This window comes from Sorex araneus, chromosome 4 (genome assembly GCF_027595985.1).
Source record: "Sorex araneus isolate mSorAra2 chromosome 4, mSorAra2.pri, whole genome shotgun sequence".
Lineage (NCBI taxonomy): Eukaryota > Metazoa > Chordata > Mammalia > Eulipotyphla > Soricidae > Sorex > Sorex araneus.
This window is the reverse complement of record NC_073305.1, coordinates 163,548,763-163,568,175: the sequence shown is the minus strand read 5'-3', so window position 1 is coordinate 163,568,175 and position 19,413 is coordinate 163,548,763. Positions and strand designations below refer to the sequence as shown.

Below are 19,413 nucleotides of genomic sequence, written 5' to 3'. Positions count from 1 at the left end.
CGCCGTAGTGGATGCCCAGAGACAGACCCGCCGTGGGCCCCGCCTCTCCGCCTCCCCGCCCCACCTCCCCTTTCTGGATCGCAGCCTGTACCTCACGCTTTTCCGCTCTGGCCCCGCCTCCCCGCCTAAAGCCAGGCCTCCAGGATCTATCTCCGCCAATCCGTGGCAGTATTTAGTCTACTATCCCCGTCACGCCCCATGCCGTAAGGCCGCAAGCGGAAGTGACGCAAGCGACCTGCGGAGGGGCAGCGCCGGGGACCTCCGGCACTCTCTCGGGGCCGCACCCGGCGAGCGGTCCGGAGCAGCATGGCTCTGCACCTTCTTCTTCTTGTCCTTTTGCAGCCCGGGAGCCAGGCTAGGATGATTCCCTCGGATCCGGAGCCGACCAGGGGTACCTATTGTCTCTGGCAGCGGGGCGGCGGCCGCGGAGGGCGGGGAGGGACGGAGGGAGCCTCCGGCTACTCTGCTCTCGGGCGGCGGCCGGGAAGGGCGACCGCGGCTCTCCGCGCTTTGCTCTGGCCAGGGGTTTGGTTTGGTTGTGGTTTCCCCTCTCGTCTTTTCTCTGTTGCCCAAGCAGCAGCCCGTCTCTGAGCTCCTCTGTTCTTATCATTCATTTTAAAATAAATGAGTTTCTTGATCATTCTTTGTAGCCGGTGTTCACGCCTGCGACTTAATTGCTCTAGCCTTAGGTTGGAGCCTCAGGGTTTGTGCCCGCAGGGAGTCGCCCACTCAAGGATCCTTAGAAAGTGATAACTTGGCCGTTTAAATTCAGATGTAGAAGTGGTACCTTAAGAAACATCCTCCAGCCTATTTGATGTCACCTTTGTTTTGCCCCTGGGGCATTTTGCTAACTCCGTTTTGATTTTTCTTTCTTTCTTTCTTTCTTTTTTTTTTTTTTTTTGAGTTTTCCCTGGAGAGGAGTGCTGAGAATGAATGCCCTTTCCTCAAACTCCGTTTCAGGGTAATGAGGAGCGCCAGGGAAATGAGTAATCTACCCTTGAGAAAGATAACCCTAAATTATCAGAAACTCCACCCTCCTTCAATACCTTTTTGCTGTCCACATTTGGTAGCTACTAGACATCAGCCACCTTCACCCTTCGTGGACTCTGGGTTAGAAGCTCTGTGAACTGTTACGCTTGCCCTGTCCATGGCCAGCTCTTTAGATAGTAGGTGTGCGAGGAGGTGCTGGAAATAGGAAGTGGAGTTTATATTATCAGGGATTGTGGTTCTGCAACCTGCAACTTCTTTTTGTTATTTCTTAATCAGATGTGTATTCTGAATGGACAGAACAGAGGTCAGTGATGTTATCCCTTTTTTAGCGACCAGCAGAGATCTGCCTGGCTTGTCTAGAGAGGTGACTGATGCTGAGCCTGGGACCTTGGGTGTTGGAATCCAAAGTTCAGGTTCTTAACCTCTGTATAAATTGTCTTTATCTGGAGTAGGTTCTTCATTCACAGTTGCATCCTATGACACTGTGTTAAGAGCTTGAACTTAGACAACGTGTTTTGAGAAAGTGGGATAGTGGGTGTCTGGCTCTGACAAGGGGAGAAAGTAAAGAAATCACAGAAATGCACCTGAAACTGGAAATGGAGAGGCAGAGATGCTTGGGTGTGTGAAAGGGAAGAGATGTGACTGAATGTTAATTAGTGAAATTTAAATGTTTTGTTGTACAACGTGTCCGTGATTTTACAAGGGTAGGTGATGATACAAGATGGAGAGACAGGAAACAGATCAAGAGATGCCTTGTCATGTGTAACAGGCAGCAGAGAAGAGAAACACAGCTTCGGTAAATTAGGCAAAAAAGAGAAGTTGACTGACTCAGAGACGCCAGGCTAGAGTTGGATGGAGAGGTGGAGATGCTCCCTGAGTCCCAAGAAGCAGGAATTCAGAACTGCCTGAAGCTCTCCATTGCTCATTATTATTTGGTTTGGGAGCACATCCCGGAGTGGAGGCTTACTTCTACCTCTGTGCTTAGGGATCACTTCCAGAGGGCTTTGGGAACCATATAGGGTACTGGGGATCGAACCCAGGCCGGCTGTGTGCAAGGCAAGCACATTGTCCTGCTGTACTATATCTCACTTGCCCGTCCTCCTCCCGCCCTGCCCTTGACTGCTTTCTCTACTTAGCAGGAATCTTGGCTGTTGATGGCTTTTGGGATATGGAAGTCTTGTAGCTTTGTCCAGCTAACAGAACCTTGCCAGGGAAACGGTCTGATTTGCCCAGCTTAGATCTTGTGTCTGCTTGCTGTCAGCTGGGAAGGACACTTTGACAGGAGGTTTAGGGGAATTCCCAGAAAAGTAAACAGTTGTCCCTGAAATAAGTACTGGGAGTGCCCCAACAAAATAACATGCTTACTAAACTTTGCTGAAGCTGTGGGCAGCCATTGGATTTAGGGGTGGAGGTGGAGGTAGGGTTTGAGTACCAGGAGTCCACAGCCCCAGCTTAACCACTGGTCATTTTAAAGAGAGAGGGTGGGGCAGGAGATGTCTCTTGAGTGCTGGAATGTGTGTGGTTTGAATGAGGGAGGCCCAGTTTGATCCCCAGCACTGCATGGTCCTCCGAGTATCACAGAGAGTGACACTGGTCCAAGCACTGTACAGTGGTCCCTGAAACGACCCCAAGTCAAAATCAAAACAAATTAAGAAAAGGGAAATGATTTCTGCTGAGTTAGATAGGTCATTTAGAGAGCCCATGGGTTTTGCTGATTGGTTTGGGGGTAGCCTCAAAGGAAGGGGACAGGTTGGGATGCTTGGCTTAAGCCTGGGAGAACACTGAGAAATGACAGATTATTTTCCTTTGTCCCCCCATCCCTCCCAAGCATTAAATTTCCCTCCTTCCTTTTGTTGTTGTTGTTGTTAGTGGTGGTGGTGGTGGTGGTGGTGGTGGTGGTGGTGGTGTGTGTGTGTGTGTGTGTGTGTGTGTATGTGTGTAGGAAGAGTGGATTTGCACTCTCAACTGTGACAGGGCTCCCCACATTTAGTTGTAGTGCTCTTTGGGTCAGGTTGGGGCACATACTTAGGTTGTTACCAAGGATCACAGATGCCACCAAGACTCAACTCTGCACCCCACACATGCCAGGCTCATGGTACACCACTGAACCTCAGCCCTGGGCCTCCACATAGCAGACTGAAGTGGAGTAGAGCAGCTTCACAAGGTGGCAGGGCCAGCAGAATTCAGCAGCCAGTGCTGGGAGGATGCTTGATGACTAGGTTTCTGGCTTGAGCAGGGCTTCAACCAAGTGCCCGGTTCTTCCTTCTTAGTATACGACTCTCCCAAGCCAGGACTTCTTTTGCACAGTTTGAATATCCTTGACACCAGCCAGAAAATTACCTGCTTGCAAGCTACCCAGTAAAAAAATCTCTGGCCTTCAGTATATATACCCTACTATATGTAAACATGGGTGTCCCCAAGTGCCCCCTTTCTAGTGCTTTTTCAAATTATTTGTCTCTTATCTTTTCAAAGTATGTCTCTAGCTAATGTGTTCCCCAAGAATTTAATGTTAAAGTGTAAGATCTCCAGAGTTGATGGGAAACCCGTAATTACAACCAGCTCTTGTTTATCTTCTCTCTTACCATTGTCAGAAACTTAGTACATAATTTTAACTCTCATTGATGCTGGCTTTTGGAAGTTTATCATAGTTGAGAGGAATAGGAAAGCAGGCAAAATAATCTTTCCTGAACATCTAGGTGGCTGAGCATGTATTGTGTTTCATATATGATGCTTAGTTGAAATGGTTTATAAAAATAGTTGGAAAATGTTTAAGGTATATTGATGTAGTTTAAGGTTTATTGATGCTTATCATTTAGTAGGTGCACCATTATTTTAACATATTTTTAAATATTAGATTGTTTTAATAAATTACAAGTTGTATTGGCCTAAGAGGAACTATTCAAATTAATATAAGAAGTTCAAAATAGGCTCAGCAGGAAGCTCATTATTTCATCTTTTTTTCTGCTTTTCATAGACTCAAGGAGTCTGTTTAGTTTTTTTTCTTAATTTCTAAATTGTTTTTCAAGTTAGAACAAATTAGTCCAGAAAGTCTTGACAAATCATTTCATGAAGATTTGGTGTGTTTTGTTCAAATCTATTGCTGTTAAATAAACCCAGTTAGATGTAATTGGACAAGTAGGTGTGAGAATAAATTTCTACTTTCCAGGTAAAGAAAGTAGATGCTAATACAATAAGCTCTAGTTTTATTTGAATGAAAGATACGGGGATTTTCCTTTATTACAAAGCCAGCTACTACTTAGCATAACCAGCTCTACAAAATGAGAAAGTATTTCATTCATACTTGTTGCACCACTTCTGAGGTGAAGAAGAAAGATTGAGTGATTAAAGGATAAAACCAGAATAAAGCTTTACAGCAGATGAGAAGAAAGACAAAGTACTAGTGGTATCTTAACCCAGCTGAGGAATTATAGAGGGTAAAATCAATGTGAAATATTATTGGTGACCTCACTTGAGCCCTTCCTTCTGACATTACCTTTTCCTGACTGTGTAAGAACATATGAGAAGTTGAAAATGAATTACTTTCCTATAAGGTTCACAAAGTTATGGACATATGATTCTTTTCAAAGCCCCCAAATACTGCATTTTTCTCTAAAAATCTCTGTGAGCACTTGAAACATAATGTACTAGAATTCTCAAAATATGCTTTACGCATCTTAAATTTTGAGAGTGCTGCTGAATGAATGAATTGGAAAGTACTATAAAAGACCGGAGATAGATTGTGATTACAAATAATTACAAATTATAAATGAGACGTCAAAAAACTCAAAACCACCTGGCCAGAGTGTTAATATAATAAGTAGGGCATTTTCCCTGCAAGTGGCTGACCTGAGTTCTATCCCTGGTGTCCTGAAGTGTTCCTTGAGCCCTCCAGAAGTGCTCCCTGAGCACCACTGGGTGTAGCCCCAAACCAACCCAAAACAAAAACTCCTCAAGGATCTTGATGTGATATTTTATTCAGGAGTTTGCTAGTGGTAAAAAGTCCCCTGGCCCACATCTTTAGCATGGGGGCTCTGTAGGATCTTTCTTCCTGTTCAGTTGGTTCAGAAAAAAGACTGCTTGGATTTGGAGCACTGATGTTTTGAGTTCGGTGTCAGATCACTTTAGAATCCCACCGAAAAACATAATGTGTGGCTCCTGATTTTCTGATTCTGTTGCATGTCTGTTTGTCCTTTCCACAGAGAGGTGGGTGAGCTCCTTGTCAGTTGGAGCCACAGAGTGAGGAGCTCTGGTGCACTGCAGATGAACCCGTCTTTATACCGCCTTTGAATGTATTGAATACATTTAGTGACATGCTCCTGTTTCTGTCTGGAGAGGCTGTACAGGTGATTAGGGAGCATAGGAGGCCATGGGTACTGTCCCCAGGCCTGGAAGTCTGGACTCAGCCTTACAGTGGTTTGCCTCCCACGCTGTCTCCTTTCCTAGCACTTGTACAGAGTTCTTCTGCCAGCTTTGGTCTCTCCGTTTCCCTCTCCCCCTCCCAATCCCCCTCTTTCCTCTTCCTCTCCTCCCTCTCCCCCTCTCCCTCGTCCCTCTCCCTCATGGGCACAGGAGCCCCCCCATACCCATGTACATCCAGTGCCCCCCACTATCTGGTGGCTCTACTTCATTCTTTGCTGATATTCATGGGCTTTTGTCTTCTCCCATATGCTGTTTTCCTACCTTGATTCTATCCTTTTACCCTACAAAGAGTTGGCTGACGGGTGCTGCTGCTGTTTCTTCTACCTTCCCCCCAACCCTCCTCCCCCCACATTGTTTTTTGAGCCTAATGAAAAAATGGTTCTTTGGAGCTGGGCTCTATTAACTCCTTAGCTGCTAAGTCTAGAGTTCCTGGAAGCAGATCTTAAAATAGTTAACATTTATTCTGACTAGCATGCAGGTTTTCTTCATCAAATAGCCCTGAACCCATTTCCAAAGACAACATGAGTTGAGATGGTTAGGCTTGAATAAGGACATCAGTTGTAGTTTTCAAAGTCCTTGAGGCCGGAGAGGTGGGGAGGAAGAAGAAATTTCAGTGGAGTGTAACCAGCAGATAGTACTACTAGCTGAAAGGACAAACTTAAATGTTTGAAAATGCTTAAGTGTATTTTAAGTATCGGGATTTTCAGGTGAGGAAAAATCTAAGATTTCTGTTTTTTTATGAGATGCTTTTGGAGAAACCACATACATTTTTAATGACATTGGGTAAATTTCTTAGGAATAGTAGTTTGCTGTAAATCTTAAGTTTATACTAATATAGCACAATTTAAATTTGTTTTTGTTTCGGGCCACATTCAGTAGTGCTCCTTTGAGTAGTAGTAGTAGCCAGCACTACTTCTGGCTCTGCACTCCAGGATCACTCCTGATAGGGCTCAAGGGAACATATAAAGTGGCAGGGATTGAGCCCCGGTGAGCTGCCTGCAAGGCAAGTGCTTTGCCTGATGTGCTATCCACTCCCAATTTAAATACTAATAAAGGTAAATAATTTTGAAATGAGAAAACAATTCATGTCTGTCATGGTCTTGGCAGCGATGTTAAAAGGCTGATGCCTAATAACTACACAGTTTCTTTTTTGGTGGCATTAAAACTACAGATTACATCCTGAAGTATAAATATTTTAAGTTTCTCCTTTTAGCTAGTAGTAATTTCTGCTCTGATCTGTTGAATTGTCTCCCACCTACGTGTCTGTGTTGATGCTTTGAAAACTATGATGTAGGTTCTTGTCATGATCTAACCATGTCAAGCTTTTACCATTTAATTCATATTGAAAATTAAAAACTAGTGTTGTACAAGTCAAATATATGTAGTTCTAGAACATATGACTCAGTAACTTCTTAAATATTTGATATTCTAGCACTGAGATATATTGAGATAAACATATATACATACATATATGCCTATCTGTACATATATGATTTTTGTTTGTTTTCCTTATTTACAAGAATTTCCTTTCAAGCATATGTAGGTACATAGTGATAGTCATTTCTGTTAGGAATACTTTTTGTAGGGGGCCTTAAAAGAAAGTGAAGAGCTTCCCATTATTGGAACCTGAGTGCAGGATTCCTAATAGTGTCAGAGAGTTTAGCAACCCAATGGCTTTGGGTGACTTGAAAATTGGGCGGCATACTAAGAGAAGTGTACCACAGTAAGCTGTGCCCCCTAGCTAAGGGGGCTTCCTGGCCTAGATTCACTTCCCAAGCAGTGTTGAAAGTGCCTGAAGTTTCTTCTTGTTCCTTAAGATAAGCTGCCATGGAAAAACTGTTAAAGGAAAGCATGACCCAATGATCTGATAGTTCTCAGCCTCTGGAAAGGCAAAAAGCAAGAACCAAAATGCTCCAATTAATAAAACGTCTTTGGGAAAAGAGGAAGGAAGTCTTGCAATTTGCTGCAGCTTGAATGGAATTGGAGGGTATCATGTCAAGCTCAATAAGTCAGAGGGAGATATTTTACTCTCACTTATCTGCAGTACATAGGGAAACAAAACAAGGCAATAGCATATCAAATGATGACAGCCTTGGCTTTTGGTTGCAGAACTGACATTACTAAGTAGGGTGGGGAAGAATCAAGAGGTGTACAAACAGGAACAGGACAGTGGGAAAGGCTCATGGCCCTGGAGTGCTGGCGAGGGGCTGTAGCTGTCTCCCAAAACCATAGCTGTTAATACTATTGTAAATATGTGACCTAAACTAGAACAATAATAAGACAAAAAACAGAATGTCTTCTGACAGGCATCCAGACCAATAGTTTTCTTAAATTCAGGCACCTCTCATCTGACTGCAAATTTATCTTTGAACATGCTATTATTATTTAGTATTAATATAGAATTGAGTTACAGGGGAGGGCACCTTTGATTTCTTCTTCAACAATTAGAATATAGGCTGTTTGGGAGTAAGTTGAGTTAAGAAAAAAATTCTGGTATACTAAAAAGACTGCGTACTAAAAGGAACCCTAGTGGAAGAAACCTTGGTGCACCCTATGTGCTCCTGGAACCGAGGCAAGAACAAGATGGATCTGGCCTCAGCGGTGCTTTCTGGAAGGTACCAGCAACCATCACTAGTGTTTCCGGAAGAGTTTGTAGAGACTGTGACTGGAAAAGGGTGAAGTAATGTAGCATGTGGCTCTGAGAAATATCCAGCTTCTGAATCTCAGCCTCCGGGTACAAATTGTTGCACAACTTTAGTAAACACTGTTAGACTTTCTGGAAGGAACTCAAGCCTATTTAGAAGAGGAATTCTTGAAATATATTGGTTTATCAAAAACTTGTTTTTAATGTCCTTTTTTCTCCTAAATTTATGAGCGTGTAAATTGAGGCTTCTCGGCTTTGGCACTCTTGGTCGGTCTTTGGACTGGCACATCCCAGAGTTGTGGGGTGCATGGTGGAATATTAGTGATGGCTCTGGTGTTCTCAGCCCCACGCTGTTAAGCATCAGAAGTGAGAAGGCAAAAAATGTCTTCAGACAGTGCCAGGTGCCAGATGCCACTTGTGGGACAAAAGCACTTTCTGTTAAGAACCACTGATAAAAGGGAAAACGGATTTTAAAAAAGGGGAGTGGGAGGCGGAGATAATAACCTAACTGTCCACGGGTTCATATTTTTAACATAAACAACTCAATTCATGTTCCACTTTGCAACTACTTGTTAAATAACGGAAAAGCAAAGTAATGTACTAGTTTGGATTCAAATGCTGGAGCTTGGGGGGTGGGGGATGAAGTAGATCTTTTCTTCAACAGAAAGCAAATATTTGTGCACGTTTAATTAACTCTTGACAAATAGGAAATCTGAAATAACACAGTGGTATACCTAGGAAGGAACCCATACATCAGAATTTCCAATTCAGAGGATATTTATTAGAGGTATTTTTATTTTTATTGGCGCAGGCCTCTTGATGTGTACCTAAGTACTCCTCATTATAATCTAGGGGACTTTATATAGAAATGCATGTATCATGGGAATTTGAAGATTGTCATAGTTATGTTTGGAATCTGACCATGCTGACATTTATTTGTTTTAATGTATAGAAAATGTTTGATGGAGTTTTTCAGATAGGTAGGATTGAATAACCTTTACTTTGGATTCATATTATTATCTACCATTGTGTTTTTATTCATAAAGGAAGGAAGAGAGGGAGAAATTTTCCTAGGCCCAATGAATAAGACTACACTGAGCAGGGGGAAAATGACTTCTCTTAGTAATTAGATTATCATTTTGAATAGGGTCTGATTGCAAGATACTCACAAGGTTTCAGCATATTCATGTATCATTAATGTGTTTCCTAATATTGATTAAAAGATCAAAGGCAAAAAAAAAAGGGATTTTTTTTTTTTAATTCTTGCACACCCCAGAAAGCAAACACTGATGTAATTGGAATTGCCCATGGCTCCTTCAATTATTTAGCATCTATTCCTGTGCTACCGGAAGGGTATTAAAGGTATGCAGCGATATTTGGTGTAGGACCGAGAGCCTGATTTGTGAGAGTGAAACTTATCCTACCTGGGAAAGCCACTTCTCTGGTCATTGAATATAATCTGGGGTATCAGTACTAGAACATACATGATTAGATGAATTGAGGATTATTATTATTATAATAGGCAATGCATTATAGGAGACAAGGAGATTGTATAATGGGCAGGTTATTTGTCTTGCACACAGCTAACCTGGGTTTGATTCCCAGGATCCCATATGGTCCCCCAGAGACTGTCAGGACTAATACCTTCGGGCAGAGCCAGGAATAACCCGAGCATTGCCAGATGTGGCACAAAAACCAAAAAAAAAAGTTTAGAAGTCTCTACTTGAGTAATTTTTTTGGTTTTGGTGAGTTCCATCTTTCTTCAAAGTATGTGTTTAGCTAACTTGGTTTCTTACGATAAGACTTCCTAAGGTTGATGAAAGTTTCTTATTTATGTCCCTTTTACTTTTAGAATCTCTTACAGTGCCAGTACCGACCAATCTCACCTTTGAGGCCTATAATTTAAATACACTGCTACATTGGGATTACCCAAGCATGCAGGAGACTCCTGTTTTCATTGTAATGGTAAAGAGCTATATGTAAGTGTTACTCTTATATTATTTAAGTTCCTTTTCATCTAGGTATTTGTGTGTTTCATTCTGAGAAAGAACTTCCTGTCCTGTTGGTAGCATCTCCTGTCAATATAGAGGTAGAGAAGTTTCACTAACTTGTGATGTTTTAGGATGTGAAAAACAAAGCTTGTGGTTCTGTCTTAAGAGAATGCTTTTCTCTTATTTCCTATGGTATGTATGTTGCTGAAAGATAAAAATATTGAAAACATTTTTGACAAATACTGGGATGATATGTTGAATTCTGTGATTAAATAATGATGAGTTAATGGAATCTGGAGTGATTATATAGTGATTATCTGGTTATTGGGATCTAAAGTTAAAGAGCAAGTTTTCAAAATACACACGAAACATGATGTGTACAGGTCTTGCATTTTTAAGTTTTGTTTCTTGTTTGCTGTTTGACTTTGGGGCCATACATGGTAGTGTCAGGGCTTTTTCCTCACTCTGTTCTCAGGGATCAATCCTGGTGATGCTCACAGGATCATATATAATGCTGAGAATTCAAACTGGGCTTGGCTATATGCAAGCACCTTACCTCTTATACTAGGTATTTGATCCCAGGAACTATATTTTGAATTGAGTTTTAAAGGAATTTGTATTAATCCTTACTGAAGGATGCAGAATATGTTATTTTTGCCCTTCTCTCGGCAGGAGTGGGAGTTGGGGGTGCATTTGGGTCACACTTTTAGGTGTTTAGGTTGTTCCTGAGCTCAGGGTGACCTTTAGTGATTTTCAGGGGACTCTATGTGGTACCAGGCGTCAAACCAGGGTCATCTATTCTTTGCTCTATGATCAGGAATGACCTTGGCAGGTTCAGGAGACTTTATACAGTACCAGGGGTACTGTATAATTGGAGTAAAGTCATTTGCAAGTATACTAAGTACACTAAGGTCATTTGCATGCAAAGTTAGCCTTTCTGTTTTATACTTCTTAAGCTCTTTCTACCAGCTCTGTGGTGTGAATTAAGAGCAATGCACAGACAGAGGTGTTTCAGGTTTATATGTCAACAGTGAAAATTACACTTGGGGTTCTTTATTACGCTTCATTTTAGACAAGGAAACTGGGTTGATGCCTGCAATACTACCCATCATTACTGCAACATTTCCTCCAATATCGAAGATCCTTCAGTTTCTCTCTGGGCCAAAGTTAAAGCTTATGTTGGACAAAAACAGTCTGCCTATGCAGAATCAAAAGAATTTATTTTGTGTCAACACGGTGAGTAGGATATTTGTGCATCAGAATTTTAAATTTAAAATTTACACATTATTTGCTTTTATTAATAGTTGTTAAGATAATCATAAAACTCAAGAAACATCTGGGGGAGTTTAGAGTTTAGATCTTTTTCCAAGCTTCCCAGGTAAGGCTAAAAGTCATATGAAACTTTGCTCCATCAAATCATTCCATTTAATCCATCTTAAACCAAGTCCAAATGTGGTTGTGGTTGACCTCCTCTCCCTCTCTCCCCACCATGTCTTTGTAATGCCCTTTCTTTCCTATGCCTCCCTGCCGCTTCAGTGCTCTGAGACTACTCCTGGACTTACTCTGGGTTTTTCTCAGAAGACCATATGATGCCATGGATGGCATCATGTGAGGCTCCTGAGGCATGTAGGGCATGCTTTCATTCCTATGAGCTCTCTCCCCAGCTCTGATTCACCTTTCTAAGTTCTGTTCACTAGGAACTTTCACCACTGCTCATTTGTCAGCTTTACTTTAATGCATCGATGCTGGCCCTGCAATTTGTGTCCATTAATCCACATTCAAATTTGAGCCTCTGGTAGTGTATGCCAGCATCAATTTATTAAGTCCTTGAGCTTTTAAGAATTTCAATATGTTCAAAAGTTTTAGAGGCCTGTAATTTCTTCAGCCTCCAAGGTTTTCAGCACTACTCTTCAGCATGTCCTTCTCACAGTCTAGCTGATCCATGCTGCAGAATCTACAGTGCCAATTCCTCTTTTCTGGCTTCTATCCTGTCTAGCCTTGGCTCTCTCATACCCTCACTCCTGGGTAAGAGAAGCCCGAAACACTTGTGTGGTCTTTTGTGCGCTGGTCCTTCCATGCCTTGTCTTCTAACTTCACTTTCTTGCTAGTTGAGCTTCCTCCCTCCCTTCAACCACTGTCATGATTCTGCTCCTGCTTTCACATTATGCCTCTTTGGTCCCTGCCACAGCCCTATTGCTCCCTGTCCCTCAAAGTAGTTTTACTTCCGCAGGGTCACATCTTTGTATTCATTTTTAATTTTTTTTAATTTTTTTTGTTTCGTATTTTGGGTCACTCCTAGCAACTGTCAGTGGTTACTCCTGGCTCAATTAGGAATTACTCCTGGCAGTGTTGAGGGGACCATATGGAATGCTGTGGATCAAACCCAGCTTGACTACGTGCGAACACCTTTTACCCACTGTACTATTGCTCTGTCCTTCCTCTCCAGGGGGTCATGCCTAAGGTATCTGGTAACTTAGTGCCCAAAAGTATGGTAGGCTCTAAGGACACAGATGAGTGAAAACAGACCTACCTGATCAGTAGAGATGCAGTAAAATAGAGGATGAATAGATACGCAGTTCAGCAACAGAGCCTCAGATATCAAAGGCACATCAGAAATAGTTGTTGAATGGTTGATTGGTTCTGCTTATCACCATAAAAATTGAACATATTTAACAAAATTTTGTATAGCCCTCATGTTAGATATCCGTAGGTGTTAGAAAAACAAAGCTTTGGTAGAGAGTCAAAGCTAAGCAGGTAATTTAAATGCTTGCTCTGAAATAGTTCTTAGTAGCCAAGTCTTTTAATCTGAATAATTTAGGATAAGGGGGAAAAACGAGCTTCTGATATGTCAAGGTTTTTTTAGAATTAGAAATGAACTTAGGCTTTTAACAATAGTTTTATTGCAATAGAATTATTGCAGTAGACTTATTTGCTTTAACAATAGGTTTATTGCAGTAGGCTTATTTGCTAATTTTGGTAATTTTACATGTTGTACCATAAAATTCCAGGACCAGTAGTAATATAATACTCTTTTGTCTCCCTTAGGAAAATATGGACCACCTACACTGAATATTTTGGAGAAAGAAGACCAATTAATTATTGATACATATCATCCATTAACAATTGTCAATGGAGCAGAGTATGATGATGATACTTGTCTTATGTTTTTGTATCATATTTATATAAGAATAGATGAAAATGAGGTTTGTCTTATTTTATGTTTTTCCAAATTAATTTTTCTGTTGCCAGCAGAAGTTGTTTATGTAGATTATATGAAAGTGGATTGCTTATGAATATTTGGTTAAAATGCATGGATTATATATTTTGATAAGAAAATGGGAATACAGGAATGTTTTTGAAAGAAATTGGTATTATTGAGTACGCTTGAATAGGTGAACACATTTAAGTTATTTTTCTTGCCTTCCAAGGCAGTATGGCACTAAGTTAGGAATTTAACCTATTATAGGTTTCCCCTTTTATCAGAAGATAGAATTTTTTTTCGTTTTGATTTATAGGCTATGTTGGAGGAAATAAAAAATGTTTGAGCATTCCCAGATGCCAAAAATAACCTACCAAATTATCACACATATTCTACCCTTGGATAGCAAGGGAACCTGCACATCTATTTCTCCACTGGTAGAATGAGAATTTTTTTTCTTAAGATAAATATATATTTTATTTATTTTTAATTTCTCTCTCCTTTTTCTTTGTGTGTGTGTATATGTGTGTAGTTCTGGTAACATAATTGAATAGTGTTGACTTTCATAGTTTTGATGAGCAAAGCCTCCCCCATCAAAGTATACCAAATTCTCCCATCTCTTTCCGCATGTCACCTGTGGTTCTTGTCTTCCTCCTTCCTTCTTCCCCAACAGTTTAGCCCACAAAGACAGCGTTTGTTACCATTTAATAATGTATATGTATATATATGTATATATACGTATATTTATATATATACTATATACATATCTTGCTTCCTTTCTCTGTATGCCACAGAGAAGTGAGATCATGCAGTGTTTGTTCTTTACCATCTGACATTTCATTCACTTAACATGATCCCATTTTGTTTCATTCAAGTTTCAGCAAACTTTACATTATTTCATCTTTTTTTTCTTCTTCTTCCTCTTCCTCCTCTTCCACCTCTTCCTCCTCCTCTTCCTCCTCCTCCTCCTCCTCCCTCTCTCCTTCCTTCTCCCCTCCCTCCCTCCCTCCCTCTCCCCCTCCTTCTTCTTCCTCCTCCTTCCTCCTCTTCTTTTCTGAAATACTACATAGTTAAAAGAAAGATGAAACAGTGGGCTGGGATAATAATAGTTGGTACAGTTCTTGCCTTGCACATGACTGACCTGGGTTCTGTCCCCAGTATCGCACAGTTTCATACACTGCCAACATTTGTTGATTTAACAACTGAATAAATAGCATGCTCTTCAAGTTCTTTAATTTATCATTTTAAGGAGCTTACAATTTTAAAGAGCATTTTAATGAGTATGTAGCAGCATGCTGTGTTAAAGTAACAAATTGACTTATTAAAAACATTTTTCAGACATGTTCAGATGTGTCACATTCATATTTTCACAGGTATGTGGGATAAATGTGATTTTTCCAGATTAAAAAACCCTTGTGTTTTCCTTTCCTTTTCCATACAGACCATTCCTATTACATGTGATCCATTTGAGGAAGATTATGAGACTGTGTGCCGCTCCAGCATTCCATTGGGGACACTGAATTCTAACTACTGTGTGTCGGCCCAAGGAGTCTCAAACCCGTGGGGCGTTAAAACTGAAATGTCCCAAGACCATTGTATTATGATTTCCAAAGATACCCATAATTCATTAAACGGTAAGTTTTTGCCATTTTTCTCCATATTACAGGGAGTAGAACTGTAGCACTATCGTCCCATTGTTCATCGATTTGCTTGAGCGGGCACCAGTAATGTCTTCATTATGAGACTTGTTACTGCATATTGAATGCACCATGGGGAGCTTGCCAGGCTCTGCCGTGCAGGCAGGATACTCTCGGTTGCTTCCCAGGCTCTCCAAGAGGAACGGAAGAATCAAACCCAGGTTGGCTGAGTGCAAGGCAAATGCCCTACCCGCTGTGCTATCACTACAGCCCTTACATTGAGTATTAACTAAAATAGAGTAGAAACATAAGAGACCGTGTGTGACTTTAGTAAATTTCTACTGTAATTTAGTAGTTCTATTCCTCAACACTAAAATGTCCATTTTTTGAAACTAAACAGCCAATTTGAAAAGTTTCATAGTGTCAATTAATGCAGGAAAAGAAAAATAGCAGAAACTATGTAGATAAATACGTGTATTATGACTTTGTGAAATAATAGGTCAGATTTATTGCTTCATTGTTCATTACTTAAGTTCACCAAGATACTATGTTACCATTAATATAATACTTTACATACCTTACATTATGTAACAGTTATGAGCTTACAGGTTAAAAAATGCTTGGCAGGACTGCTTTGTGATCAAAACTGTATTCTCAGGGACCTGAGAGATAGAAAAAGAGTTAAGGCACTTGCCTTTCTCTGCAGTTGATCCCTGTTTAATACGTGGCAGCATACATGGTGCCCTGACACCGCCAGGAGTAATCCCTAAGTACCACCAGGTGTGCCCCCAAAACAAACAAACAAAAAACTTGAGCTAGATAACTACTTAAAATTATGCAAAAATAGATATATGTTCATTGAGGTTAGGAACTGTGGATCATTTTTTACAACCCTGGGAGATCTCCACACACAGATTCTGAGTAATAACACATCTTTGGGCCCTGGAATCGAGCCATTTGGCAGGCTTGACCAAGAATCAATGGGAGTGGACCCTGGACCTTCTTGTTTAGGAACTCCACCCCCCCAAAATAGTGTGAATTGAATTGTATGTCCATATGCAGTAAGCTGTATTAAAACATCAAATCCCATATAGAGCACAAGATTACATGAAAGAAATATAATGCAGCTGCCCAGATTTCTTTTTTAAAAAATCTGAATTAAACTGAGCTTATGATATTGTGGCCACATAGTGGCACACGGTAGTGCGTTAGCAGCATTTCTTGCTTAGGTGCTTCAAAATGCAATTTCAGTGCTTCATAGTTCTTTTATCTTCTACTGGGATAACTTTTTCTACTTCCTATAACAGGTGTCATATCAGTTTTAGTTTGGCAGTGCCTTACAAAGCTATTTTTCCAAAGAAGTATCTATAGTTGGAATTACAGGCAATAAAATACCCTGAGGAGGGCCAGTACGTCACCACAATATGTAGAGTAATACCTTTTGGGGAGAGCAGTATGGAAAAATAGTAACTCAGGGTTGTGCTCGTATTTTCTGTTTGTTTTATAAAAATAGCATTAAAAAATATTGTTTTTTATTATTTGGAGCCACACATGATGGTGCTCAGGGCTTGCTTCTGGCTCTATGCTCACTTCACTCCTGATGGGCTTGGGAACGCTATATGTGGTGCTGGGATCTAAACTGGATCACTGTGTGCCTAATCTGCTTTGCTATATCGTCAATACCTACTATTATTTTTTTTGAAGGAGAGAAAAATACAACTCTGGAGTGGGCTCATAAGGGCAATCACTCCGATAAAGCTATTTTAACCACGATGCACCATAGCAGTTTAGATGCAGAATGTGTAGAATTTCAAGCTGAGGACAGTCACACTGATGTCTAGGGCAGGATCTAGATTTCTACCTACTTTGCTGGACTTCTACGTCAGTGTTCTTTTCTACTGTCTGTATTAATTACCAGATGTGTAAATCAGAATATAGACCTGAGATTCTGGAACTGTTTGATGAGTATAGCAGAATTCCACAATTGTAATTTGTGATTATTTTCATTGTAGATTTTTTGATTCCAGTCTTTGTCGCTTTCATATTCTTCCTGGTAGTCAGTGTGATATTTGCATACTGTCACATGAAGGAGATTATTCCATTCAAGAGAAAAAGCATCACGTTACCCAAGTCCTTGGTACTGTATTTTAATGTTGTATAATTGTGTACACTAAATGTTAATTCAAATCTTTTTGGCATTTTCTTAATTTATATTTTGGGGAAAGATGATGTTCATTAAGCAATGTGTCCTCTATTAGAAATCTGCCTGACATTCTGAGTCCAAATCTTTACTACATGCCAGAAACTGATATATGGGATAAAAACAGTCAGGAACTCTGATAAGGGACTTTATGTCTAGTGAGAGAAAAATTGTTCAGTGGAATGTACTGCAATCCTTCAGAGATAAAGATTTCTACATGGGCTAGTGAGAATTGTAGGTTTAGTTGTGACTTTTCCAAAGCCAGTGATGCCTAAACAGTTTGGAAAGGCAGGCAGGTATTCATAGAGTTTCTCAGATGGTTTCTGCTGATGCCCTGCATCAAGAAAGCTTGAAACTTTGAAGATCTGTAAATACAGGTATGCTTGATTATGGCTGCAGTGTAGAGGGATAGATGATCCAAAGGAAGTTCGACCTAGGAGCTTGACATTTCAGTGTGCATCACTTAAAGATCTTTGAGTAAAACAAATATTTGTCTTAATAATTAGATAAATTATTTAATTTCATTATAAAAATATTAGAGTCAAGGGAGAGAATAAAGGCAAATGGTGAAAACACTACATAAAGTTGTTTAGTCTCGTTTTAAGCATATTTTGCATTCATGTCAAAGGTAGTACATTAGAAAACATCACATACTCATTAAATGGTGAGTGGCCTAAAAACCCATTTAAATAGCTTATTCTTTATCTTAGTATATTTTCATTTAAGAAAAAACAGAAAAGGCAACCACCAAATTCTTTGGTATACTGTTAGTTTCACTATGCCATTTTGTCTAACCAGTACTGTGAAAATATGCCATTCAGTTGTTTATCATGCTTAGACCTTTTTTTCAATCTGACGATAGGCATTTAGCTTTAACAATTTGTTATCTTTAGTCATTGATTCGTTGATTTCTTTTATTTTCTTAGGTGTCTGTGGTAAAAAATACCACATCAGAGGAAAAGCCTGAATCAAAATACATATTTCCTGTCACCTGCCAGGTGATCATCCCAGAAAATGAGAAGGTGCCCTCTGAGGAGCTGTTGCCTGCAGCAGCGGTGCCAGAAGACAGTCCTGAGAAAGCAGAGCACACAGAGCTTTGCCGTAAATCTGAAGTAGTGACCACTGACACAGATATTTCTGACGTGACTCCAGAAAACTCTCTGAACCTCGTGAAAGAGAGTTCTCAGCTTTCCAGTAGTAACCAGTCCAACCCCTGCAGCTTTACCTTGAACACCTATCAATCCAGAAGTGGTTCTGATAGTGGCCTGGTAGAATCAGGAAGCTTTGTATCTGACTCAGAATTTCCTTCAGTCAACAAGACTGAAGTGAAGACAGAAATACAAGAGCCCATCCTGGTGCTGAACAATACCACCTCCTTTGGTTATGACAGACCGCACGTATTAGTGGATTTACTTGTGGATGAAGGCGGTAAAGAGTCCCTGATTGGTTATAGACTTACAACAGAATCCAAAGAGTTTTCATAGCATCAGCCAAAATGTTCCAACGCTGAAGCATTAGGAAAAGATTATTTCTTCAGAAATTGAACCAAATGGACTATTAGCCTGTTTGACTTTGTCTCACATGAACCCATCCATCTGATTATCAGTAACACTCTCCAGTTAGCATACTTCTTCTTAAAGTGGTTTATATCCTGATGTCCTTTCTGACTGTCCCATGAGAAATAATGGATTATTTTCTGTGTTTCCGTGTATTTGTTTCCAGAAATTTTGTGTTATCAACTGCTTTCAGAAGAAATTCTGAGAACTTTTTAAAGTAGCATTTAATGTCTAAACCAGGATGAGTTATGATAGGTAAATAGAATCATCTGTATATATTGTACAAAATATTACACTTTTTAAATAAAACTTTTTAAATGTTTTTTCAAATTATTCAAGTACTTAGGTACTTTATTTGCTAAAATAAGCTTTATCCATATTTCCATGTTTTTAAGCTATAGATTTTCCAATCCTTCATATCTAATCTTTAAAACATTCTAAAACCTAATCTAGTCTTTTAAAATGGTCTTTTTATGTGTCTTTGTCAATTTTCAGCATCCAGTATAAAGAATACTATTATTCCATGGTGTTTGGGAATAAAAAGCAGATTTAGTGCCAAGGATATAGTGAATTAGTAGAATACATTTCTTACATATGTGAGGCCCTAGGCTGGTACCATAGCCTAGCAGGCCTACCTTACACGTGGATGACCCGGGTTCAATTCCTCCACCTCTCTTGGAGAGACCGATAAGCTACTGAGAGTATCTGCCCGCACAGCAGAGCCCGGCAAACTACCCGTGGTGTATTCGATATGCCAAAAACAGTAACATGTCTCAC

The 19,413-nt window shown here is 40.2% G+C and overlaps 1 protein-coding gene across 2 annotated transcripts; it reads left to right on the top strand.

The window, feature by feature from the left end:
- Window positions 1-231: 231 nt before the first annotated feature.
- On the top strand, window positions 232-18,969 carry IFNGR1 (interferon gamma receptor 1). Of its 2 annotated transcripts, none has more exons than XM_055137005.1 (7): window positions 232-391; window positions 9,906-10,032; window positions 11,117-11,280; window positions 13,090-13,247; window positions 14,685-14,877; window positions 16,893-17,017; window positions 18,079-18,969. In XM_055137005.1, exons 1-7 carry the CDS (start codon window positions 307-309, stop codon window positions 18,562-18,564), a joined length of 1,338 nt encoding a protein of 445 aa, XP_054992980.1. In that variant the 5' UTR covers window positions 232-306; the 3' UTR covers window positions 18,565-18,969. The 2 variants fall into 2 exon arrangements, with proteins under 2 accessions (XP_054992980.1, XP_054992979.1); XM_055137004.1 differs by having other exon boundaries at window positions 18,007-18,969.
- The last annotated feature ends 444 nt before the right edge of the window (window positions 18,970-19,413 follow it).

Coding starts and splice junctions, on each gene's coding strand:
- IFNGR1 (XM_055137004.1), top strand. CDS start 307: ATGGCTCTGCACCTTCTTCTTCTTGTCCTTTTGCAGCCCGGGAGCCAG. Junction 392..9,905: donor GGATCCGGAGCCGACCAGGG/GTACCTATTGTC, acceptor TTTTACTTTTAG/AATCTCTTACAGTGCCAGTA. Junction 13,248..14,684: donor TAAGAATAGATGAAAATGAG/GTTTGTCTTATT, acceptor TTTTCCATACAG/ACCATTCCTATTACATGTGA.